The 27,749-nt window shown below is 42.3% G+C and overlaps 1 protein-coding gene across 4 annotated transcripts in view; it reads right to left on the bottom strand.

Moving 5' to 3' along the window:
- LOC117362460 (E3 SUMO-protein ligase RanBP2-like) overlaps positions 1-27,749 on the bottom strand; it is a 353,806-nt gene that overhangs the window by 272,500 nt on the left and 53,557 nt on the right. For all 4 annotated transcript variants that reach the window (XM_033948861.1, XM_033948860.1, XM_033948862.1 and 1 more), the window contains exons 5-7: positions 21,132-21,362; positions 11,755-11,900; positions 7,382-7,574 (exon numbers count right to left, since the gene is read on the bottom strand). In XM_033948861.1, the coding sequence (XP_033804752.1) occupies positions 7,382-7,574; positions 11,755-11,900; positions 21,132-21,362 (570 nt within the window). The remainder of the gene's footprint in view (positions 1-7,381; positions 7,575-11,754; positions 11,901-21,131; positions 21,363-27,749) is intronic.

Genomic DNA, 27,749 nt, shown 5'->3' with positions numbered 1-27,749 from the left:
AATAAAATGGACAAAATTCGCGAGCGGGAAGGCAAAAAAGTGAGTTCAACGGCCGTTGAAAAAACACGCGTCTTCTTCACTCCGCGGAAACGAAGAAACTGGGGACCATGCACTCCTCCGTCGGGTGGGAAGGCACTCGCGCATGCGCGGTGCGGCCAACTAGAACTTTCTAGTTAAAAAGGTCCGTACCGAGGGCTCCGTCGGTGACGTCACCCATGCGTAAAGAATATGCTGCCTGCTTGTCCTGGGATAAACTGGAAAAATACATTTTCTCCACTTTTACGTACTGTTAACAATAACTGTATTATATCACAAATGTGTTTCAAGATGCCCACACCAAAGGTTGGATGGGGACTCGAGTCCCAGCACCCCCCAAAAAAAAAACTTTGAACTCATTCATAAAGTCCTCCTCCCAAAAAGATGAAAGAAACGACGACTGTGATATGAAAAGGGACAGTTTGAATAGTCACCCCAGCCTCCGAGAAATGGAGGAATGGATCCTTGCAGGACAACACCTGAAGCTCAGTAACTCTTTGTACCAAAAAGAGGGAAACTAGAAAAACTGACCAATAGGCTACTCTGAAGGATCTTACTTTCTCAAAGGCTCAAAATGGGACCTTCTGGAGCGACAACACCACGAGATTTAAATTTCAAATCAGGAAGAGGCTAAACCGGAAGATTAAGATGATAGACCCCTTTCAAGAACCTAACGACATCTGACTGAGAGGACAAGGGAGAATTTAATATCCACCCTTGATAACAATGGCTGCTGTCTGAACTTGGAGAGTTATAAGCCAAGCCTTTCATCAGGCTGTCCTGCAAAAAGATCAAAATGTGAGGCAAAGATGCATTGGAATGGCAAAATAGCATTCTGAGCACACCATGTTTAAATACCTGTCAGACTCAAGTATATGCCATTGATGTAGAGTGCTTGCATGCCTGCAGCACGTTACAATCATCAGAATAACCTCCTTTTATTAACTTTTACCTCTCAAGAGTGAGGGATCAGCCATCTGGATCGTACCTGAATAACAAGAATGCGAAATGGCTGATCCACATACCATGACCTCTGCGGCAAATCAGAGGCCACTAGAATCACAAGATCGCTATGTTTGAGAATCTGATGTAGCACTCAGGTCAGGGAGAAAACATAGAAGTTGCCTCCAGCCACAGCTGTAGAAAAGCATCAAGACCTTCAGACATGGTTTCTCTTTTCCTGCTAAAAAACAAAAACAAACGGGGAAACTTGGCATTGCCATGCGTAGCCATAAGATTCATCACCAGTAGGCTCCACCTCTGAGTCAGTAGGCTTCAATGGACAATTCCCATTTGACTGCATCCAAGGAAGTGGTCAAGAGAGATGGCGACATAGTATTAGGGATTAAGCCTTGATAAAGCTTAATGCAAAACATTTTGGTGAGACTGTCCCTATTTTGAGACCACTAAGTATTGGCTTTAAAAGATAAATTAGGTTCTTTCCTGCTAATTTTCTTTCTGTTAGCTTGTAGACCGGTATAGTTCCTTTACGGATGGGTAATATGCCTCACTGCTACCAGCAGGTGGAGACTGAGATCAAAACTTGTATATCAGTAGAACATCCCCTCTTGCTACTCCAGTTTGCCGAATAGCCAAGAAGAACCAAGGAAATTTCTTAACTGAAAAACAGTAAATGACTCCAAACAGGAGTGTAAGAAAACAACAAACATCTTTAAACAACTGTTGGAACATGTATAGAACTTGATCCTGGAAAGAAAACATCCCCACAGTTCACCAGCTAAGCTAGCTGTTATTAATTCTCCCCAGCCCTAGAAAAATACTAGAACTCACAGAAAAATTCTAATTATGCAAGCAAGCAAAAAACCCCCGTAAACACTGGGATGCCATAAGCAGGCGAATTTGAGATTGCAATTTCTTATCTGGGCATCCGGAAGGAAGACCTTCAACAAAGAGGTGTCGAACAGGACCCCAAGATATTCCAGGCGCTGAGATGGAGACAACCGGCTCTTTGCAAGATTAAGTACACATCCCCAGCAACTGCAGAAACTCAAACACCCAAGCCATGACCCGAGTGCTCTCCTGGAATAACTTTGCTCGAATCAACCTGTCGTCCAGATAAGGATGAACAAGAATGCCCTCTTTGCCACCATGACAACCAACATCACCTTGGTGAACGTACACGGAGCCGTGGCTAGACCAAAGGGAAGTGCACAGAATTGATAATGTTGCCCAAGATCGCAAAGCGCAGGAAACGATGATGGGAGGCCAGAATAGGAATGTGTAAGTAGGCCTCGGTCAGATCTAGAGAGGACAGAAAACTCCTCCGGCTGAACTACCACAATCACAGACTGCAGAGTTTACATGCAGAAGGAAGATACGTGAAAAGCCCTGTTGACCCCCTTCAAATCCAGGATGGGTCGAAAGGTCCCTTCTTTCTTTGGCACCACAAAGTAAATAGAGTACCAACCTGTGCCCCACTCCAGTGGGGGAAATGGAACCACCGCATGAAGATCCAACAATCTTTGAAGGATCGGGCGAAAGGCCTGCTGCTTCCATGCCCCCTGCAAGGGAGAAGCGAGAAAACGGTCTGGCAAGGACCGGGCAAACTCCAGAGTATAACCGCCCCAGATCACTTCCAGAACCCATTGATCAGATATGATTTCTGCCCACTGTGGATAAAAGTCTCTCAACTGGGTGCCCACAGGAACCAAGATGGGCGCCAGCAAGGAGTCATTGTGCAGGATAGGCAGCAGGGGACCTGGGCAGGGGCGCTACCCACACCCTGGCGGGCCCCACGAAGGACTGCATGTGCTGGAAGAACCTGCCTCTTGAGAGCCCAAGAGACTAAAAAGAAGCAGACCCTCGACCGGAGCGGAAATGGCGGAAATCACGCCCATGAGTAGCGCCGCCTCGAGCCAGTGGCCTAGGACTATCCTCAGGCAAACAAGGCACTTTAGAATCAATAAGAGTCTAAACCAACTTGTTCAGGTCCTCACCAAACAAGATCCTTTAAAAGGATACTTCATCAACTTAGCTTTGGACGCCAAATACGCCGACCAAGCATGAAACCACAAGGTATGGCATGCTGCCACTCCTAAGGCCAGAGACTTGGCAGAAGCTCGCCAAAGGTCATTCATGGCATCCGAGATATAAGAAGCACCCAATTCAATTTTGGCAACTTTTTGCCTTAGCAAGTCCCAATTCTCAGATTTATCATCAAGTACATGCTGGGCCCAACGAAAACACGCCCAAGCCACCAGCCCGCCACACATAGCCGCCTGGCACCAACAGAGCTGTCACATCAAAACTCTGTTTAAGGAGGGACTCCAACTTGCGCTCCTCCGTGTCCTTCAAGGCCGCACCGCCCTCAACAGCAAAACGCTCGCAAACCTGTGCACTCGTAAACCGAGGTACCACTGTATTCCTTAATATCTTCTCTTAACTTCATCCTATGCCCTCTCATTGCAGAGTATCCTTTCAAATGAAAGAAACTCAACTCATGTGCATTTACATTACATAGGCAAAAAATGGTATTCTTACTAAATTTGTTTGGTTGGGTAAAAGACCTAGAATTGCTTTAGTATCTCTACAGAAGACAATTGTGGAGGGAGGGGTAAATTTTCCAAATTTTTATAGGTACCATCAGGCCTATATTTTAAGACAGGGTATGTATTGGATCCTCCCAGATCTTATGGAAAATGTCCCAGATTGGTTATATTTAGAATGGCGACTCCTGTTTCCTTTACATTTGTCTCATCTTATTAGTATAAAATTGCCCAGGAAACATAAAGAAAATAGAATTTTGCTTGATACCTGGAGTACTTTACGGTATGTTAGTAATTTAACTCCAAATCCGATTTCTAAATCATTAAATCAATCCATTTGGCTAAACTCCAAGATTGGCGGATTTAAAATCGTTTGGAAGCATTGGATTATTGCAGGTATACAGATGTTAAATGATGTTGTTTTAAATGGATCACTGCTTAGTTTTTCACAATTGCAACATAAATATGGTTTAAACAAATCACAATATTTTAAATGGTTGCAATTGAAGCAGGCTATTCAGGAGGGGTTCCCTGAATGGAAAGTTCTTAACTCTCAGTATAGTTTGGAATTCCTATGCTTTGAGGCGGATTTCTTGGGTCACCAAGCCGCACAATGGTATAAATTGTTATATGGGTATTTGAATAAAAAACACAAAACAGGTCTCAGGGATATCTGGAGCATTGAGGTTGGGCACCAAATTTCTGCCTCTCAATGGCCACGATTTTAGTCTTGGAGAATAAGAACTACAAGGTCAGCATCTATGAGACAGACTTGGTTCTTTTTGTTGTGGTTCAGGTGATTAGGCACACCTTTTGTTGCATAGAGCTTTTTGGACCCCAGTTCGTTTACAAAAGTTGGATAGCTCTAGGTCTAATAGATGCTGGCATTGTAATTTGAAGCTGGAACTTTAGATCATTTTATTTTTTTCTGTCCCTATATAAATGCCTTTTGGAAGTTAATTTGGTCCCAAAATAATTCATTGTTAGAAAATCATGTTGCCCTTTCCTATGATACTATTTTATTTGGTACATCTATGAGATTTAAGAGTCAAAAAGGAAATCTTAAATCTCTTGCATCAAATATTGAGTATATATAAGGAACCTTTTTCCAATCAAACAATTGATATGAATTAATTATATATCTTATATCAAAAAATTCATATATATCTAAACAAATTTATAGTTTTTTTCCATATCTAATATTTTTAAACCCCCTAACAATTATGGAGGAGATAATAGATCAATATTTCTTCATTAATTTAACTATGTATTTCCAATGAAACTTTTCTTAATAAAGAATCCATATCTGTGTCCCTGTCTATATTCTATATAACATTTCATCAAAATATAAGTACTAAACAGGTATCCACAGCAACCAAGTCATGACCAAATCAAGATGAACTCAAAGCCTATCCCCCATACCATAAAAGAAGCCCCATCTGATCCTACCTTCCTCATATTTAAAAAGGAAAAACTTTTCCCATGTTAAGGTATTTGATTAGGGGGGAAAAGGATGGGTTTTATTTGTTGTTATTATATAATACATGAGTATTTCAATAATTTCACAGTAAGGATGATTTTATGATTTATTGAATAGGGAGGGAGGGGGGAGGGATTATTAGATTCAATAAGAATGATATAAATGTTAGATTTCTTTCATAATATTTAAAATATTATAGAATTTTAATTTGTAATGAAATGTTAAATTTGATGCTTATATGAGAGTTAATCAAGTGTGTATCTTTAAGTTTTAAATGAGTTTATTTGCTACACTTGTTGTAACATACGAAAATGAATAAAGAATTAAAAAAAAAAAGATTTAAGAGTCCAATTTCTGCAAATAATAATAAACTTTTACTAATATTGACGGGGGTTGCCATTCAACATATTACTGGAAATTGGAAGGATTATACTAAGCTTAATTATACCTTTTGGTGGAATTCAGTCTGTCATATTTATAAAATGGAGAGAGTGCTTGCTATACAGCAAAGAAATTATAATAATTTTTAAAAGATTTGGGGGCCATTGATTACATATTCTAATGATCAGACACCTTAACCACCCCTTTTTTTTATTGTATATGGTTATAAGTAGGGTGGGATTGGGATATATGATATTTGTTTTAAATGGTTTATTATTAATGGATGGGATGGGTGGGGAGGGATTCTTTTATGCTTTGATGATTATAAGTAAGAATGTCAAGTGATTTGTAAAATTTATTTTTGATTGAATATTATACACTTGTTGTAAGATATGAAAATGAACATTACATAGGTATTTAAACGTCTCTATCATATCTCCCCTCTCCCGTCTTTCCTCCAAAGTATACAGATTGAGATCTTTAAATCTGTCTTCATACGCCTCATGACGAAGACCACATATCATTTTAGTAACCTTTCTTTGGACTGACTCCATCCTTTTTATATCTTTTTGAAGGTGCAGTCTCCAGAATTGTACACAATATTCTAAATGAGGTCTTACCAAAGTCTTATACAGTGGCATCAATACCTCCTTTTTCCTACTGGCCATACCTCTCCCTATGCAACCTAGAATTCTTCTAGCTATCGCCGTCACCTTTTCAACTTGTTTGGCTACCTTAAGATCATCATATACAATCACACCAAAGTCCCACTCTTTTGTTGTGCACATAAGTTCTTCACCCCTAAACTGTACCGTTCCCTCGGGTTTTTGCAGCCCAAATGCATGACCTTGCATTTCTTAGCATTAAATTTTAGCTGCCAAATTTTAAACCATTCTTCAAGCTTCATCCAGTTGTCTACTCTATTGCAAATTTTGGGATCATCCGCAAAGAGGCAAATCTTACCCGACAACCCTTCAGCAATATTGTTTATAAAACTGTTAAAAAGAACAGGCCCAAGAACAGAACCTTGAGGCACACCACTAGCAACATCCCTTTTCTCAGAGCAATCTCCATTGATCACTACCCTCTGTCACCTTCCACTCAACCATATGCATGAGATCTATTTGCATACAATGGAGGCATGCAAATAGATCTCATGTATATTCACTGGGGAAATTCCTGAAAACCCAGCTGGATTGTGGCCCTCATTCCCCATCCCTGATCTAAGTTCTACTTTCAAGGCCCATCTGGAAATGACTTATTTTTTTTTTAAGAGCACAAACATCACACACCACAATCTCAGGTTTATACTCATCCATACCCATTTCTCCCAACAAATAATAAAACAGCAATGAATAGAGTTGAAGCAGTTTTGAAAAGGGCTGGAAGTCAAAGGAATGTTTCTATTAATTCCTACTTCACTGGTAAGCATTTTCTTTCAAATGTGAAACTACTATAACCGCAGGTAAAATATGATGAAAGAATATTTTTTCTATTCTTTAAACAATTCATAGATGTACAGTGTATGTTATTGAATATCATTTTAATATTAATAAATATTCACTTCCAACTGACTCTCCTCCCCACCCACCCCCTCCCATAGATCCAAAGCTTGGGGCCAGGGTTAGTACAGAATCACCAAAAGCACATATTTAATCTGTCATCCTCACTTCAGTCTGATCTTCTTGTAGTCCATGCTAGATAGAATGCATTCCTGATCTTCTTGTAGTCCATGCTAGATAGAATGCATTCCTGATCCCTTTTTCTCCATGTTTTGTAGTCTTCCTCAGATGACAAAAAAATAAGATATTCTCTACTCTGTACAGCAAGTGAATTCTATTTGACACTATATTTTCCCACATAGCCATGCTTTTCAGCCACACTGTCAGATTATGATATTCCTAACTACCACTCCTGAACATATACATAGCTCATTAGTTACCAAGGATATATTTCAATAGCAATTGAATTATTTTACCTGGAATGCTATGAGGTAGCAGAGAGTAGCCATTTCTGTCACAGCTCTCCAGTGCATGTCACCAACTTGAGCAGCTTTTAACAGCAGAGTTCCAGTATGCATGTAGAAATGACCTCTCATTTCCAAGAAGGTAATGGACAATTCATCTGAATCGTTCACATACGGTTTCAAAAACTGAAGTGCATGATCAAAGCTAGGATAAAGAGGTATTTCAGTCAAACTTCATGAATAATTTCTGAAAAAAATTTATAAGCCAGTTTCTACACATTTGTAGGAGTTTACATATAATTTTTGTAAAAGATTTTTTCCAGAAACATACAGAAAGTAATTTTGACAAAACTGTTAAACAAAAAGTTGATAAAGAGGGAGAAAGAAATGGGAGTGAAAAAATGTTAAGGTGTTGATGTGGGAGGTACTGGCACAAACACGCAAATGTATGGGGGAATGGAACATTAGGTTTTTACCTTCGATAATCTTCTTAGTCCCTTGTAGAATTCCATATGCTAGGTGTTCAATCCCTTCCCGCAATCTGGGAGTTGCAGAAATACACTTTTCTGAGCATACAAAAACTTTTCTCCCCCTTTAAATGAGATCTAGAGCCATCTACAATTGAGTCCCAAAGCCAAGCAATATACCTGAACAAATCCATGACAAGAGGGTATGGGGGAAGAGCCCCAGAAACAAACAAGTTCTTTTTTTTTTTTTTTCCAATTCTTTATTCATTTTTCATCTTACATCAATTGAATCATACACATCACTTGGTCTAGTCTGCAAAACATGAACAAGTAATATACAGGCACAAAGTCAACCCAGAAAAATCATTGAGGAACAATGTACAACTAATCTGCTGTGTACAATAAGCACACCAAGAAACAGCCTTGGCAACGTGCATACTCACAGAAAACTTCCCAGAGCATCTGTCAACTAGCTGGAAAATCTTCAAGCCTGTAAGGAGAATAACCGAGGCAGAAAGAAGCAGACTATTACAAAAAAACGAGTGCACACAGAGAGAGCGGGTCATATGGAATCCTATAGGGACTAACAGGAAGAAGATTATCGAAGGCAAAAACCTAATCTTCTACTCTGTTACGTCCCTTCCAGATTCCAAACACTAGGTGACGTACCAAAACAATGGTAGCAGATAGGGAGGGACAGAAGAGACTACCCTCAACACAAAGATCTCAAAAGCGGCATCAGAATGAGTCGCCACATCCACTTGGTAAAACCAGCTAAAAGACCAAGAAACCGCCCCTGCAATTTCATCTAGATGAAATGTGAGAGATACTGCCCATGACACAGCAACACTTCCAGCTGAATGGGCCTTCAGAGAAACCGGTGGCTGCTTGCTTCAGGCAATGTAAGTTGCGGAAATGGCCATTCAAATCCATCAAGTGAATGAGGACTTGGATGCTGGCCGACCATGGCAAGGCACAGCAGTCAGGACAAAGAGGTGATCAGACAGCCGGAAATCATTAGTCCATTCCAAATAGTGGAACAAGACTCTCCGGACATCCAATTTGCGCAAGATCTGATCCTTTTGCTCCAAGCCTGTGGAATGAAACACAGACAAATGAACCTCCTGGCTGACATGGAAGGTGGAAACCACCTTCGGCAGAAAGGAAGGTACAGTTCAAAGAACTACTTGCCCATAATACGAAGAAAGGGTTCCCTGCACAAGAGAGCCTGAAGCTCCGAAATACGCCATGCCGAGACGATGGCAACCAGAAAGACAGTCTTGATCGTCAAATCCAGAAGAGTAGCACCTTCAGTGACTCAAATGGAGCTTCTCCAAGGCCCTGAAGAATGATGTTAAGATTTCACGAAGGGAAAGGATGATGTAAGGAGGCCACAAACAAAGCACCCTCTCATAAACCTGGTCACATCTGGATGAGCAGTAAGCAAACCAGAGCCTCTGCATGTTCTGAAGCACGAAAGGCCTTAAGGAGGCCACTGCTAAACCCTTCTCAAGGCCTGCCTGAAGAAAAGCCAGGATCGCCGAAATGGGAGTCTTCTCAGGATTCACCTGGTCCTTAGGACACCACATCTATAATTCTTGATAAACCCCCAAGTTATAACCCACACACACACAAGGGGGGAAGGGTTAGAACTTGGGGTTTTATCAAGATTTACACTCGTGTCCTCGTGTATTTGATAACTACATTTGTGATTGAAGTTATACACCCATATCCCCCGATATATTTGCCGACAGTTTTTGCAACTTATTTTCAGTTTTATCATCCCTCAATGAATTTGATAACGTAAAAAGAGAATATGTACTTACCCTGGTAAGCTCTTTTCTAGTAGCTAGGTGAAACATTCTCTAGACAACAGGGTTATTCCCCCATACTCACATGGACTGCAGAAGGAATCCACCACGGATTTTTTACTCTGCCTTCACAGATCAGCTTAGCGCCCTCTAGCAGTCAGTACCCAAGCATAGAAAGGCACCCAAACATGTGAAGTAGAGGCACCAGTAACCACAGGCTAAACTAATGTTCTGCTCATAAACACCTAAAGTACAGTTAAACGCCAACACAGGCTTCAAAGGAGCTCAGAAACTACTCCCTACAAGTTGAACATATGTACAGATTCTTCACAACCCCGAAGGGCTGGCCGGCCGCCAAGAATCAGCTTGGAGAAGCATAAGTATCCTATGGCGCAAGGAGTGCCATCAGTTTTTGGGACAGCCAAAGGTGGATTCCTTGGTGGTTCAGGTGATTAGGCGCACCAAGGAATCCACCTTTGGCTGTCCCAAAAACTGATGGCACTCCTTGCGCCATAGGATACAAACAGGACATGGCCTTAGCATTTCTCAAAGGATCTTCTGGAGAGTTAAACTGTTCAGAGACCATACAACTCATATCCGGATTTCAAGGAAAGGTCGCAAATTGCAAGTGCCAAGGAGAAGAATTGGTAGTAGCTAGCTAAGCGGCCAAATTCAATTCATGCAAAGATTCAACAATCAGATCAGGCAAAGCTGCAAATTTAAATACGCACAGCACAATTGGATTACCATCAGGATCCAGTACCCAAGTCCAGATCCCCCAATCCGGGAAGGGCTGCACTATCAAACAAAGGATCAGAGATGTCCGATCAGACATCGGATCCCCTAGAAGAGTCGTCGAAAGAGGAACAGGCAGAACAGGTGGAGAAGGGGAGCTCCCCCCAGACACTGACAGAGCAGGCGGAGAACTTCCAGCAGTAAAACCTCTGGTCTGAAATTCAGACCACAAAAATCTCATAAAATCAGAAAAAATATCACAGAGTCACCCTTAGATGACTTAGACATGTTTCTTAGGCTGCAAAGGGTCTGCAGCCTGGTTGCCCGAAAAACCAGCTGAGTCAAGCCCCGAAAGCAATGGCGGCTGATCCACTGGGCTAGCTGAGCGTGGAATCTCTATGAGGGGGAAGCAGAGCTGGTAGCTACCGACTCCCCCCCCCTCCCGGCTGCGCCAAGCGGCATGTGGCACAAGTACGCACAAAAAGCTCTAAATTTGCACAAACTTTGCATGAGTTCACAAGAGAAGACCCCGAGGACTCCATCCCAGCAAGTTTTCTGGCAAAAAACGTGTTTTGAAGAAGCAGGGAGAAGATGAAAAAATGATCTTTAAAAAATTCAAGATGGCCGCCGGCACAGAATTCATGCCAAAAATAAACATTTCCCGAAAATAAAGAACAGCAATTTTAGGATTTTTCAGGTGGGGGAACACAGGGGACCACTTGAAAACAAAATTGTTGTGAGAGCCTGTCAGGTCTTGCAAAAGACATTGTCCGATTTTGGCCTGTTTAATTTGGTAATTTAATTTACTTATGTATATGTTTTTTGTTCTGTTGTGTGAGTAGCAATTTGTTTATGCTAACTTTTTAGATATAAGACATTTCACTAAGGAAAATTTATTTTTTTATGTAAACATTGGATGCACAAATGTTTATAGACTCCTGAAGAAGGTATCTTAAGGTCCAAAATGCTGGCCGTGTTAAGTCAGTTAGTATGTCCTGAATGATAAGGTAGAGAATGATTATATAATGTCTGTGTTGTTATGGTTTTATTCTATGAATTTTTAATATTGGAAACTGCTTAGATTCTAGGCGGTATATACATTTTTAAATAAATAAATAATTGTACCACTATGTTCGAATAAAGACCCCAAGCAGAAGCATCTCACTTGTCCCTACTTCTTTTATCTATTTTGCTTATTTACAGGAGGACCAACTGCATAAAATAGATACAATGTTTACACTAGAGCTTAAGCATGTGCTGTTAGCAAATGACTCTCTAGAAAGGTACTACATAAAAAAAAATTCAAAAGAATCAAACGCAGAAAGAGAATGAACAATGTGTTAATGAGGCTTTTTGCATAAAAGATTCATACTTTTCAAGTGCTCTTCGGCTTTCTTGTACATTTCGTGAAGAAAGTGTAAGGCGTACACAGTTCGAATGGGCCAAAAGCAGCTCTCTATTGATTGTTCTCCAGTTACTCTTCTCAGATCTTGAGCCCTGAGCAGATTCCAGGTATTCCTACAAAGTCAAATATAAAATGCATATCTGCATTAATATCATACTGCTAAGAAATTCCTCTTTGGGTATGCTTTATTAGAGAAACAAGATTTCCCACCTACAATAAAACTAAAATGTTTTTCATTGGCTGCAAAGAAAGAGGAAGCAGAAATCACAATAGATGACCATTCCTATGAATTCTATAAAAGAATGAATATTTATAGAACTCAGATGAGGATACTTGGGGAAAGTCAGTTTCTGATTGAATCTAAGACAAAACTTCATATACGATAGAGAAAGTCTTTTTTTTTCCCCCAAATAATTTTTATTGAAAAATTTTTGCCAATAAAACAACAGAAAGGAAAACAAAGTACAGAGGCACTTCTCATGTACATAGTAGTGACAACTAATACAGAACACACAAGTAGGAATGTCATGGTATTAATCACATCACCAGCAAGCATCAGCAGATGTATAAAAATGTTAGAAATACAGGTTACTGAAAATTAAGGAAACTGCACTACAAGTAAATCAGAAGTATAAGAGAATCGTAACCAGAGCCTAGAGATGGGAGAATTATAAAAGCGGAGCCCATTATACTTTATATTTAGTCTATGATCCAGGTCTGCTAGTTGAAATTCATACTTCACGAGATAGGCTCTCTTATTATAGGATGGTAATAAGCACCAATCCACTATGAGAATGATTCTCAACTCAGTCCTCACACATCCAGTCAGTAAGCTTTTTTAAGATATCCACAATGAATCTGCATGAAAAAAAGAAGAAATTAGGTTCTTTCTTGCTAATTTTATTTCTGTTAGCCTGTAGACCGGTATAGTTCCTACAAATGGATATTATACCTCACCATGACCAGCAGGTGGAGACAGACAAAAACATGTTGTAGTATATTAGCTGAGGCTCCCTCTACCACCCCAGTCTGCCGAATAGTCAAGCAGAACCTAGGAAAATACTAACTGCGAACAGTAAAAACACTCTAAATATGAGGTTAAAAACAACAGACACATGGTAACAACTGTTGGAACATGTATAGAACTGGAATCCTGCAGTGAAAGTGTCCCTACAGCTCACCAGCTAAGCCATAGCCACTGTTCTTAATTCTCCCCAGGCCTAGGAAAATACTAGAACCCGCAGAAAAATCAAAATCTGCACATGAGCAAAAAACCCGCAATCACAGACAGGATGGGCAACTATACCTGTCTACAGGCTAACAGAAAGAAAATTAGCAGGTAAGAACCTAATTTCTCCTTCTATATCGCCTGATAAACGGGCATAGTTCTTACAAATGGGACATACCAAAGATGTACCCATTAAGGGTAGGACCCCCAAAGGGCCAACACCAGAACACGCTCACCGAACATCACGTCCCGATGCGCTTGAACATCCACACAGTAGCGTCTGACAAAGGAATGCAGAGAAGACCAAACTGCAACCTTGCAAATATCCACTGGAGGCACTAAACAAGACTCAGCCCAAGAAGCCGCTTGACCCCGAGTGGAATGAGCCTTGAGAAATTCAGGAACAGGCTTATTCTGAAGAAGATAAGCAAAGCAATAGTCTCATTGATCCAGCGAGCAATGGTAGCCTGGGAAGTGCGATCCCCCTTACGAGGACCCGTCAAAAGGACAAAGAGATGATCGGATTTCCTGATCTCTTGGGTCCTTTGCACATCAACGCAAAGGACATGAATGACATCCAACTTGTGCAACTGTCTCTGCTCGAAAGAGCCCTCCCAACTACCCAACACCAGAAGGACAACTGACTGATTGACATGAAAAGGAGAAACTACCTTTGGAAGAAAGGAAGGAACAGGCCACAACACAACCCGCTCCCTAGAGAACTCCAGGAAGGGAGATTTACAAGAGAAAGCTTGAACATAAGAACATAAGCATTGCCTCTGCCGGGTCAGACCAGGGGTCCATCGTGCCCAGCAGTCTGCTCCCGCGGCGGCCCCCCAGGTCCTTGACCTTTAAGTTCCCACTTCCTACATTGTTTGTGCCCTAATCCTGAAGTACCCTGTATAGTAACCCTCTATCTATACCCTGTAATCCCTTTCTCCTTCAAGAAGTCATCCAAGCCCTTTTTGAAACCCAACATTGTACTCTGTCCTATCACCTCTCTTGGAAGCGCATTCCAGGTGTCCACCACCCTCTGAGTGAAGAAGAACTTCCTAGCATTCGTCTTAAATCTGTCTCCTTTCAGTTTTTCTGAATGCCCTCTTGTTTTTGATGTCCCCGCTAGCCTGAAGAATCTGTCCCTCTCCACCTTCTCCATGACTTTCATGATTTTAAAAGTCTCTATCATGTCCCCTCTAAGTCTCCGCTTTTCCAGGGTAAAAAGCTTTTCCACAGCTTCTCTAGCCTTTCGGTATATGCAAGGTTTTCCATGCCCTTAATCATCTTTGTTGCTCTTCTCTGGACCCTCTCGAGTATTGCCACATCCTTCTTAAGGTGCGGCGACCAGTATTGGATGCAGTACTCCAGATGAGGGCGCACCATCGCTCGATACAGCGGCAGGATAACTTCTTTCATTCTGGTAGTGATACCTTTTTTGATAATAACCAACATTCTGTTTGCCTTTTTTGAGGCACATTGTGCCGCTGGCTTCATTGCCCCAGGTACATTAGATAGATTGTGAGCCTGCCGGGACAGATAGGGAAAAATGCTTGAGTACCTGAATAAATTAATGTAAACCGTTCTGAGCTCTCTTGGGAGAACGGTATAGAAAATTGAATAAATAACAAATGATCGTAGTATTCACCAATACCCCCAAATCCTTTTCTAGGTTGCCTTCCCCCAGTATTCTCCCTCCCATCGTATAGCTGTACATCAGGTTCCCTTTCCCTATGTGCAAGACTTTACATTTCTCTACATTGAAGCTCATCTGCTATCTTTTTGCCCACTCACCCAGCTTGTTCAGGTCACTTTGTAGTTCTTTGCATTCCTCAACAGTTTTAACCCTACTGGAGAGTTTTGTGTCGTCTGCGAATTTTATAATTTTGCATTTCGTCCCCGTTTCCAGGTCATTAATGAATATCCTGCTGACCTTTAAAATAAAACTCTCTCATCAGCCTTCATATCTTGATAGGCTTCTCATTCCTCAATGCTCAACACGTACACTTAGATCAGCAGACCAGAATTTCCTTTCAATTCCCTCTATAAAAGACTTTTTCCGCACCAGAAAAACAAATTTTTCAGTAGTTGCCCCAACATTGTGGAATGCTCTGCCGCATCAACTCTGACTCGAACAACTTGATAGATTCAAGATAAGCATAAAGACTTATTTTGTGATGCTTTCATCTGCTCTTAAAGCATCTCCATCTTACTCAACCAACCACTTCTATGAAGTGACAACCACTTCTATGAAGTGATCCCATCCTACATGTTTTATCCTCTCCCCCACCTTATCTCAATATTATATAAAAAAATATATATATATTTTTTCTCTCTTTTTCTTCTTCTAATTATGTAACTTTTCCCCTTCCTCCCCTCTTACCCCCACCTTCAAGTTCGTTCAGTTAATGTCCTTAATGTACACTTTTATAATCTTCTTTTATATAAATAATTTTTTATCTCTATTTTAAATATTTTATTGTAAACCGGCTAGATACTTGTTGATGGTCGGTATATTAAAAGTCAATAAACTTGAAACTTGACTATATTGAACAGCAACAGCCCCAGCTCTGAACCCTGAGGGACACCACACGTGACCCCTTTCCAGTCTGAGTAGTGTCCCTTTGCTCCTACCCTCTGCTTCCTGTCCGCCAGCCAATTTTTGACCCATCTGTGCACGTCCCCTTCCACTCCGTGGCTCCACAGCTTCTTTAGTAGGTGCTCGTGGGGTGCTTTGTCGAAAGCTTTTTGGAAGTCCAGATATACGATGTCTATAGGGTCTCCTTTGTCCAGTTGTTTGCTTATCCCCTCAAAGAAATGCAGTAGGTTCGTTTGACATGATCTTCCTTTACAGAAACCATGCTGGCTTGTTCTTAACAGATTATTTTTTTCTATGTGTTCACTGATACTTTCCTTGATCAATGATTCCGCCATCTTCCCCGGAACCGAGGTTAATCAGTCTGTAGTTCCCCGGGTCACCTCTTAATCCTTTTTTAAAGATAGGTGTAACATTTGCTATCCTCCAGTCCTCCAGGATTACCCCTGTTCTCAAGAATAGATTACAAATCAGCCGCAGTAACTCCACTGTTTCGTCCCTGAGCTCTTTCAGTATTCTTGGGTGGATTCTGTCTGGGCCCGGAGATTTGTGAGTTTTTAATCTATCTATCTACTTGAGCACGTCTTCGAGGCTTACTTCCCAAGTATAATAATTTTCCCTCTTGATCCCCTTGAAGATTTTTTCTAGTACAGGCACGTTGGATGTGTCTTCTCTTGTAAAGACTGACGAGAAGAACGTGTTTAGTCTATCAGCCATCTCTTTTTCCTCCTTCACCATTACCTTCCTATCTCCCTCGTCCAAAGGTCCCACTTCCTCCCTCACCGGCTGCTTTCCTTTCACATATCGGAAGAATGGTTTAAAATTTCGTGCTTCCTTGGCTAGTCTCTCTTCATATTCTTTCTTTGCTTTTCTGACCACTTGGTGACATTCTTTTTGCTGCTTCCTGTGCTCCTTCCAATTTTCGTCAGTTTTGTCCTTTTTCCACTTCTGAAATGATTTTTTTTACTTCATTGGTTATCCATGCTGGTTTTTTTGTATGATTCTTCCTGCATCCTTTCCTAAATCTGGGTATATACAGGTTTTGCGCCTCGTTTACCGTGCCTTTGAATTAAAGACCAGGCTTGCTCTACAGTCTGCCTCAGAAGCTCAGAAACATGTCTAAGAAGTAACAGCCACCAGGAAGACCGCTTTAAGAGTAAGGTCCTTCAACATACAGGTATCCAAAGACTCAAGAAAGTGGTGCACCAGCACGGACAAGACCAGATTAAGATCCCAAGATGGAACAGAGGGTCACACGGGAGGCTTGAGCAATGTGGCCACCCGTAAGAAGTGAACGACATCAGGAATGTAAGTCAAACGCTGAGCTCGAAACAACCCCCAAAAGGCTGACAAGGTCACAAGCTGAACCTGGAGAGAAGACAAAACCAGGCCCCTGTCCAGGCCATCCTGCAAGTACTCTAAGATGTTAGACAAGGAAACACGAAAAGAGACTACTCCACGCGCAGCACACCACTCCTCAAATATACGCCAACCCACACATAAGCCCGAGAAGAAGAAAGTTTGAGACCCCAAGAGGGTTGAGATCCCTTTTTCTGAATACCCCTTCTTATTTAGGCAGTCCCTTTCAAGAGCCAAGCTGTAAGACAAAAGGGACCCGGATCGAACATTGGAATGGGGCCCTGAGACAGAAGGTCAGTCAAGAGAGGGAGAGGGAGAGGATCCGCCACCAGATATCTCATCAGGTCCATGTACCATGGATGCCTGGGCCAATACAGAGCCACCAGAATCACTAGACATAAGAACATAAGAATTGCCGCTGCTGGGTCAGACCAGTGCTCCATCATGCCTAGCAGTCCTCTCACGCGGCGGCCCTCTGGTCAAAGACCACCGCCCTGAGACTAGCCCTTCCAGCACACATTCTTGTTCAGCAGGAACCTGTCTAACTTTGTCTTGAATCCATGGAGGATGTTTTCCCCTATGACAGATTCCGGAAGAGCGTCCCAGTTTTCTACCTCTCTCTGGGTGAAGAAGAACTTCCTTATGTTTGTACAGAATCTATCCCCTTTCAACTTTAGAAAGTGCCCTCACGTTCTCCCTATATTGGAGAGGGTGAACAACCTGTCCTTATCTACTAAGACTATCCCCTTCAGTATCTTGAATGTTTCGATCATGTCCCCTCTCAATCTTCTCTGTTCGAGGGAGAAGAGGCCCAGTTTCTCTAATCTTTCGCTGTACGGCAGCTCCTCCACCCCCTTAACCATCTTAGTCGCTCTTCTCTGGACCCTTTCGAATAGTACCATGTCCTTCTTCATGTACGGCGACCAGTGCTGTACACAGTACTCCAGGTGAGGGCGCACCATGGCCCAGTACAGCAGCAAGATAACTTTCTCCGATCTGTTTGTGATCCCCTTCTTTATCATTCCTAGCATTCTGTTTGCCCTTTACGCCGCCGCCACACATTGCGTGGACTGCTTCATCGACTTGCCGATCAGAACTCCTACGTCCCTTTCCTGAGAGGTCTCTCCAAGTACCGCCACAGACATCCTGTATTCGTGCAGGAGATTTTTGTTACCGACAAGCATCACTTTACACTTATCCACGTTGAACCTCATCTGCCATGTCTATACCCATTCCTCGAGCCTGATTATGTCACGTTGCCGATCTTCACAATCCCCCTGCGTCTTCACTACTCTGAATAACTTCGTATCGTCCTGGATGTCGAACAATGCGGAGAAGAACTCTGCCCACTAATGACCACAGAGGGAACACATGGTTGAACCAGAGCATCCAGCCCCTTGGCCTGAGCGTCTCTGCGATGACTGAAGAAGCAGGGTGTTTTGGCATTGACACTTGTAGCCATCAGGACCATGAGAGGCTGACCCCCAAGACTGCATGGCTTAGACACCACTCTCTGGGATATAGGGCGAACTGACAAAGTTCACCTACACATTCTCCACGCCTGAAATGTGGGAGGCTGAGATGTCCTGAAGATGAGACTCTGCCCAGATCAGGAGCAGAGCCGCCTCCTGCCCCCCTGACGATTGACATAGGCCACTGCCGTGGCATTGTCTGAAAGACCCCGGACTGACTTGCCTATCAGAAAAGACCAGAAGGCTAAAAGTGCTAGTTGAATGGTTCTGGTCTCTAGAACATTGATCAACCAAGACGCCTCCTCTGTGGACCAGGTGCCCTGAGCTGAGTGACCTAGACACTGTGCTCCCCAACCGAGGAGATTGACATCCGTGAGCAGCACCGTCCACTGCGGCTGATCCAGACTTGCCCCCTGCACTAGATGGGAGGTCTGGAGCCACCTACGAAGACTGCAGCGAGCCAAGCCCCTCAGACATAATGACATTATGAATTATACTGTTTGGTTATGTTGAGTTTTAAATTTTGTTTTATTTTGTTTCAACATGATCCCTTAGACACTTGATAAAGGCACAGATGCTGAAACACTGCCAGTGTTGAGTCTTTGAGCCATTGTGGAATATTCATCAATAAAGTTTCTTTTGAACTATACAATCCTGGCTGATCTTTTGACATCTTGTCCTCACGACTCCTTCATTGTGTGTTCCTGTCTCATTGTTGAGGCCTGTCCTTGGCTTCCATTTCAGTGCCTTCATGTCAATGGGAGTAGACTCATGGTTAGCTCAAGAGAGAATAATTCTCATGTCTTCTTAGCTTTGGTTGAGAAACGGAAGCTGCAGCCATGGTGAACCTCCTAATTAATAAGAACATAAGCATTGCCTCTGCCGGGTCAGACCAGGGGTCCATCGAGCCCGGCAGTCCGCTCCCGCGGCGGCCCTCCAGGTCCATGACCTGAAAGTGTTCCCTACCTAACCTAAAATGTCCATACCCTATTCGCTCAATGTCTTGTTATCCCCTTCGCTTTCAGGAAGTCATCCTGAAAGTTGATTTTGTCCTTCATAATTTTAAAATGTAAATGAACTTTCCTTTGTCTTGTAGAGAATGGTTTTGGCAGCCTTGGTTCTCGGATCATATTCTTTTTCCATTGCCCAGTTATCCCATTCCATACTCTCTCTAGATGAGGTCATTTCTGCAGCTCTTGGATTTCAGGATGATAGTCCAATATCTCCCATCTCAAATCCCTCAGGTGAAACATCAGGGTTGTCCAATCATCAGCCACTTTGTCACCTGGAGAACTGACAACCAACCTTCCAGTTGCCTGAAAATGTCTAGCTTCAATGGCACAGCAAGAGTTTGGCATAGCCCTGGTTTAATCCATGACATCCCCTAGGTGGTTTGTTTGTGGTGGGAGTCTGCATATTACCTGGGGTTTAGGATCATATAGGGCCAAGTGACCTTCAGCACAGTTAAGTACTTGGACTAAGGACCAGAACCTAGGAAGAGTTTATATATGATTATGGATAACGGTAATGTTAAACTACTCTCACACTTAGGTTAGGTATCCTGCCCTTTGAGATTTTAACAAAATCTCTATATCTGTTGAATGGTTGGCTGATCAGTGAATTACTAACACAGTAGGCTTACTAGAATCTTGGTTCACTTATCAAATTATCTGTTCAGTCTGTGTGTCTTACCACTCAAAGTCTTCTTCCATAGATCTCTGGACCTTCGCTTGGTGTGGTAGTATCTGGTGGAGGACTGAGAATTGGCCTAGTATGAAAGTAGTGGCCCAATAGGGTGGCACTCAGCAAGGGGATGAGTATACATGAAGTCCCTCCCCCCTCAGTGTCCTCCATTCCCTTTCTTCAGTTAATAAGCTGGGGAGGTAGTTAAAACAAGCCATAAAAAAATAAAATAAATCAAGGCACTTTATATGGCACCGAAGAGAAGCAGTGCTGGAGCTATCAGAAAGAATAGTCCCATAGCTTTCTGGGGAGGGGCGTATCAGGATTTAGGCAGCGCAAGGTGGGCTGGTTTCTTGGCCTAGGGGGCAGCTGCTGCAACAATATTTTTGTTCTGGGCCTAAAAGTACTGGTAAATATAACTTTAGATCCAGGAAAAGTATAAAATGATAAATTTACCATATATTATAATGCTGTTTTTAATTTAAAGCTGGAGTACAAGTCCGTATATTTTTACTGATTCCACTCAAAATTGCTTCTGGACTTACTCCACAGCCCTGCTTTATTTTGGGACAATTAAGATAAAAGATTGTTGGTTTATAAATTCTACAGTGCTACAGCCTTTTATCCCCCAACTAGGTATCTCAGATTCTGAGCTTGCAACCTTCCGGCTACAAATCTAAAAATCCACCTCAGAGATAAAAGCAGCTCAATTTACTGACTTGGTTGGAGAAGCCTACCTTTGTTAGCCAAGTTATTCATATCCATCCTCCCATTATACACTCTTATTTGTTAAAAAAAAAAAAAAAAAAAAAAAAAGAAACGAAGAAAGAAAAAGATGATGCCCTTGCTTTCTCATAATTATCACAAATTGTATAATAAAGAAGGATTTTTATTCCAGACATACTGCAATATCTCTTTCCAGTGATGCAAAAACTATTGTGCTATAACCAATCCATATCACAACAAATCTGGAAGGGAACGTTTTACAAAATACACCTTCATGATACTATACCTTAAATATCTGTACAACGCAGGAGAACCATTCCAAGCTGTTTTGCAACATTCCTTTCTTCTGAACTTTCAGGCAGTGATTCACAGCTTCTTCCAGTTTTTCATTAGACTGGTACAGTTCCACAAGCTTAATGTTGATATAGACATCATCAGGTCGTGCAAACAGCTCAGATTGAATTAAATCAAACAGTTGATTCCAACCGATTTCTCCTTTGCTTCTTAACAACTGTTCCTGTTACAAAAAAGAAAAGCTCATTACAATACAAAGGAATGCTGTTGGCAAATATTCTTCATATTCTGAGTCGTTAAAATAGCATGAATCAGATCCTGTTCTGCAAGACAGTTAGTAGTTATCATTGGATAGCACTAGACTAGAAATCAATATAGCTGATACAGACATGACCACCACTATCCCTTTCCCTCCTGCAATAGTTTGGGTAGTCTACAACTGCCTGTACAAAGAGGAGGGGGGGAGAGATATTAATGACATAAAATCACCAAGGCAAAACTGCAAACCCATCATCTCTGCTACAATTTCTCATATTTCCACCACAGGGACCAGTACCAGACAACTACAAATGCATGAATATGGGAGGTATGAACAAACTCAGAAACTTGAAAAGCAGCATGAAAAAACTAAATGGGGGGAAAGAAAAGGGGAGTACAAGGACTGAGTTGGGTGTTACCAGCACATGTACCTGCTAGGTAAAAATTCTTATTGAAACAATTAGTTTCAGAAATCACAACCATTTATGGAAAGGGAAGATTATGTACCTACATTGCTAATCTTTTATTTTTTTTTTAATAGGAGATAGAATGCCAGTCTTGAACCACTGGGTTTATGCACCTTCACCCATGGGGTGTGTGTAGAGAGCTCATTTGCATTTTTCCACTCCACATCCCTTCTCCCTGGGCTGTCCTGTACTCCACAGTTCGTATCAAAGCAGATGGTCAACACTGGAGAAAAAAACAGAAAAAAAAAGAAGGGCCACCGGGACTCTCCCTAAGAAATAAGTCTGTTCTGCTCATAACACTACAAAGAACAGCAACATTAATAATAATGAAGTTTCCAAGTTTCTTAAAAAAAAATTATCATGATGCTGGAATCAAGATGGCGTTGGGAACGGATGCCTGAGAGGGAGGCTCCGTCTGTGTGCCTTTTTTGTCAGAGGTGTTTAACAACTTGCCCCATATGTATGGGGAAAAGGAAAGGAGCCCTTCGCCCTAACCATCTTGTGGCTGTGGCGACTCCCCAACACCTAATTCAGATGACGATCACAGCAGCCTTTGCACCCTCGGGTGAATTCGCACTACTTACTAGTGCTGCCCGATTTCCGTTTCAAATAGATTCACCGATTCACTTTGGGTGAATCGATGTGTATTTAAAAAAAAAAAAAAAAAATCGACCTCTCCAATTCAGGGATCAACCCTTCTCCCCGCACCAGGCTGTCATCGCGGTCATGAATCCTGCTGTGCCGCCGCCACTCAAAATATATATTTTTTTTTTTTAGTTCAAAAACTTTTATTGAGTTTAGTATATGAAGTACAATAAATGTTAACAAGGCTAGAAACATGCATGCCGTACCAATGCAAAGATTCACAAAATATTATCTATATAATGTAATATAGCAGGCAGAACCATGCCTATCTATAAGGAGGAAAGTAGCAGCACAACATACAGTAAAAACCCCTCTCACCAGCTTGGGGATTCCCCGGTCTGACTCAGCACAGCCTGAAGTTCTGTGTTTGACTCCGGCCAAAGTAAAAAAGAACCCCTCCTTCCCCGAAAAACCAGGCGATTCTTCAAACCCTCCCGGTAACACTAGCCTGGATTAGCAGCTGCACCGCTCTCTCCGTCCGTAGCTTTAGAGAGTCAATTCCCTTCTGCAGCCTCAGGGCCTCTGCTAGGCCGTCCCGCCTCTGAGGAAGAAGGAAGTTGCATTATCGGAGGTGGAACGGTCTAGCAGAGGCCCTGAGGCTGCAGAAGGGAACTGACTCGCTAAAGCTACGGATGGAGAGAGCGGTGCAGCTGCTAATCCAGGCTAGTGTTACCGGGAGGGTTTGAAAAATCGCCTGGATTTTCGGGGTTTTTTTCTTTTTTACTTTCTTTGGCCAGAGTCAAACACAGAATTTCAGGCTGTGCCAAGTCAGACCGGCGAATCCCCAAGCCGGTGAGAGCCGATGAGAGCCTGTTAATCAGGAGGGGGGAGTGGTGCCGATGGACCTGGGAGATAAGAGGGAGGGGTGCTGATAGGAGGTGAAGAGAGGAGGGAGTGGTGCTGCTAGACCTGGGAGGTGAGTGGGTAAGGTACTGATTTTAGTCAGAGGGGAGGGAAAGTGAAGGGAGAGAAGCCCTGCTGGCTCTGGGGGTGGAAAGGAGATGTTCTGCAGCTAGTTGGTGGGGGACATGAAAGTAGAGAGGAGGAGAGGGAGAGCTGCTGTTGGAGTTGAATGGTGGAGGGAGGTGAGAGGGAGAGGTGCTGCTGGATTGGGAACAGAGGAGAGTGCTGCTGGACTTAAAATGGAAGAGGGAAAACTGCAGCAGGACTGAGGGGAGAGCAGTGGAGAAGAGTGGATGGGGGAACAGGGAAGAGCAGTGGAGGAGGAAAGTGAGAGGGAAAGGGGGAAGAGAAATACTGCTGCTGCACCCAATTGGGGAGAGAGAGAGAGGGAAGGAGGGAGAAGGAAGACCAGGAAGGGAGAGGAGAGGAAAGAGAGACGCCAAAGACCATGGGAGGGAGGGAAAGGAAAGGCGAAACTAGACCATGGAGGGAGAGATGTCAGAGCATGGGGGGGGGAGGAAGAAGACAGATGCCAGACCAGGGGAAAGGGAAATGGAAGGGAAGGACACAGATGGAAGATGGATGGTTAGCACGGACAAAGAAGGAGACCCTAGCAAGCGAGTTATCAGAAGACAACCCGGGCTTGGGACCAACAAGATTTGTATAATGACCAGACAACAAAAGGTAGAAAAACTTAATTTTAATTTCTGTTTTGTGATTACAATATGTCAGATTTGAAACATGTATCCTGCCAGAGCTGGTGTTAGACCACAAACGTGAGCTAGGATTTAACAGAGAGAGGAAAAGTCTTTTTTGTTTGTTTATTTTGTTTACACCACAGCACCAGAGGGCAAAGGGGGTGAAGAGTCTATAAAAGGGGTGAAGAGGCTATAAAATAAACCCACCAGGATGTTTGAAAAAAACAAAACAAAAAACCCCCCCAAAACAAAACAAAAAAAACACCCAATTAGACAGGAAAATCGAATCAAAAATTCAATTCAGTAGGTTGAATCAAATCTAAAATTTTTTTCCTGAATCGGGCAGCACTACTACCTACCTCAGGGGAAAGCCAGATATCCTCGGGTGAACCTGGCCTGCGACTCGAATAGGCATCTGAGCCCAGAGCAATGGCTGGTCCCACCCCAACCCGGAAGCACACTTGTGTCAGGAGGAACTGAGAGTTTGATCTCCCGTGGGGAAAACTCGGATCTCAGCAGTGGAGGAATCTCTACCACAGCTTCAAGCTTCAATGGAAGGAGGAGTGGGTGAAAATTTACAGCAGCTGCCCTATACCAGGGAAGAGGCGAGAGGTGCTTCAGGAGGTAATATCATTAAATTTGGGGTGTTGGAGAAACCAGTGAAGATTGATATGGAGGCATTATGGCAAGCCATATCAGTTATGGGCTCTAACCTCAAGTTATCCTTTTCTACATAAATACTGATTATGGGACTATCTATTCTAAAGTAGAGCAACAGGGATTGACATTTAATGAAGTGAAAGAAAAGTTGGAGAAGCATGAAGAGAAGTTAAGCAAAATGAAGGTCTTGGAATCTGAATTAGTGAAAGAGAGATCTTTTATTTCTAGGAAAATGGAAAGTTTTGAAAATCAATTAAGGAGAAATAATCTGAGACTTTTGAATCTTTTTAAATGTCCTTTGATTTCACCTATTGAGATGACAAGGAAATATTTCCGGGAAATTTTGTCTATCCCAGTGGAAAATTTACCCCCTATTGTAAGAGCAAATTACCTTCAATTAAAGAAACCCTTAGGGGTGTCTACCCCTAAAGAGGTTCAAGGGGATAAAGTAGTGAACATGAATTTAACAACTTTTCTGGAAAATTTATTAGATACTATAACTGAGCGAACAACCTTGTTGGTAACTCTTGCTTTGGAAAGTGATAGGGAATATGTACTTCATTTGTATTTCCGCCATATAAATGATCAGTTTTTAAGTTTGAGTATATGAATTTTTCCTGATATGTCTCAAAAATCCCAGAGGTGGAGAAAGGAGTTCTTGGCATTAAAACCAAGAATCTTCGCCTGGGGGGAAAAGTTGCTAAAATTTCCAGCAAAATGTTTTATCTAATATAATAAAATGATAGGCCGCGCATGCACACTAAAAAAAACGTGTTCCCTGATCTGTCGTGAAAATACGAGTGCGCATGCGCGGGTTTTACGTCACTACCTACTCGCTTTATACTCACGGCTGCGGCTTTCAAATAAAAAACAAAACAAAAAAACTTACATATCTGCGGCGGCCTTCCTCACCCCCGCCTCTCACTCTGCATGCTACCGGCTCCTCTCTCGAACTGAACAAAACTCTGCTGTTCTTCGGTCTGCCCTGCTCCTTGCCTTACTATATTTTTAAGTTGAAAGAACAGGCAGCGACTCCTCTCAGGATCCCCACCTGCGTCGGAAGTCCAATGCAGTCGGGGATCTTGAGAGGAGCCGCCGCCACCGTGTCTTTCAATTTAAAAATATCTTCAAAATGGCAGCAACTCGATCTCGAAAGCGTGCATCCCGGTCCCTACGCCTGCCTACCCCCCCAACACAGCGCTTGAGGCGGTCCCCGGCTCTCGCCAACTCGCACGATTTCCTGCAACACAGATGCCGTATTGCATTTTTTAGTTGAAAGACGCAGCGGTGGCTCCTCTCACGATCCCCGCCTGTGTCGGACTTCCGACGCAGGTGCGGATCATGAGAGGAGCCACCGCCGCGTCTTTCAACTAAAAAAAAAAAAAAAACTGGCAAGGCGAGCGACCAGACCGAAGCTCAAGATCGCGGGAAGGGAAGGGAAGAGGGGGCGACAAATAAGAGGACTCCTGCCAAACGGAGCAGCCAGATCGCAGCAGGCCAGAACGCGGGGGAGGGGCCGAACGGAGCAGGCAAGATCGCGGTAAGAGAAGGGAAGGGGTGGAGGAAATGCTGCAACTACGCTGGGGATTTTGGAGGGTGCAGAGAAGGTGAGAGGTGAGCAGAGAAAGCATAATATGCATCATATAGATGGGAGAGGTGGCAGAAAAAGGTGAAAGTATTCTACTGGTGTGTTTTGGGAAGGGGAGGACATCAAGCGTGACTGTGTGCCATGGGAAATGATATAATGATACCTGGGAACAGGAGGAGAAAGAATAAGAAGTGGGAGTGTATGTCTGGGGGGGGAGGAAGAATTAGAGGTCAGGGTATGTCTAGAGGGAAGAAAAAATGAGCAGTTTGAGTACTGCATGCTGGAGAAGATTTTGGGACAGACAGAATTAGAGTTCTTGCTGGGTTTGTAGAGAGAACTGGGAGGCTGGAGCCTGAGGAGGAAAAAGGAAGGAGAGAATTTCAGGCCTTATAGAAAACTTCTGTGCAAAAATACTACAAATAATGCAGAATTTGCAGTATTCTCCAGGGAGTAAACAAAATAACAATAGTATGTGATACCATATTTGGGGAGTTTAATTTTTCATTGGCAATGTTGTTTACCTCTCCTGCCAATTTAACTTTGTTGTTCTTACCATTGAAGTTTTTAGTTTATTAGGGAGAGGGACAGAAAGACAGACAGAAAAAGGGAGCCAAGGAGAGAGAGAGAGAGAGAGACAGAAAGAAAGAAAGACAGACAGACATATATTCTAGCACCCGTTAATGTAACGGGCTTAAAGACTAGTTTCAGAATAAAAATGTGCTGGTTTTTTGAACCTAAACAGCTGTTAGAATTTATAGAATTAAGGGAAGGTGTAGGAAATGCAGACTTGTGCTGTTTTCCCTTTATTATATATGATTAATATGGATTTTATTTCTTGTGATTTCTCTTAATAGTGTGGACAAAATATATGAGATGTTATTTCTTTTCTCTTTTTATTTACCTTTATTTGGATGTACTATCTGATTCAAGTTGTATTATACTTGATTGTAAATAGAAATAAGCTATAAATAAAGATTTTTTTTAAAAAAAATTGTTATACTGCCAAATCAAAGCTTCTTAGCGGTTTACAGAGCATTAAAAGGGATTACATAATGTAAGTAACAATGCTAAAAAAACAAACATAAATAAACTCTACAAACTTATAATAGGACAAAATAAAATTAGTAACAGAATAGGAACAAAAGGAATTAGGGTATAACTATATTATTGATAGGAAAGAAAGAACTAAAAAGGGAAATACAGTAGGTAGGGGGAACATAAATTCTTTAATAAAAAAGAGGAGCTGAATTCTTTAAAAAAGGAAAATACCTTTTCAACACTTTATAACCCATAACAAAAACGTAATCGTTCACCTACCTGAGTGCAGCCTGCAGTAATTGTCACAGGGTTCTTGTGGATATCCTCTGTATAGCTGAAATAGGTGAGCCTCT

The sequence above is a fragment of the Geotrypetes seraphini genome, chromosome 6, assembly GCF_902459505.1.
Source record: "Geotrypetes seraphini chromosome 6, aGeoSer1.1, whole genome shotgun sequence".
NCBI lineage: Eukaryota > Metazoa > Chordata > Amphibia > Gymnophiona > Dermophiidae > Geotrypetes > Geotrypetes seraphini.
The sequence above is the reverse complement of the archived record's forward strand: the minus strand, read 5'-3'. Positions and strand labels throughout refer to the sequence as shown.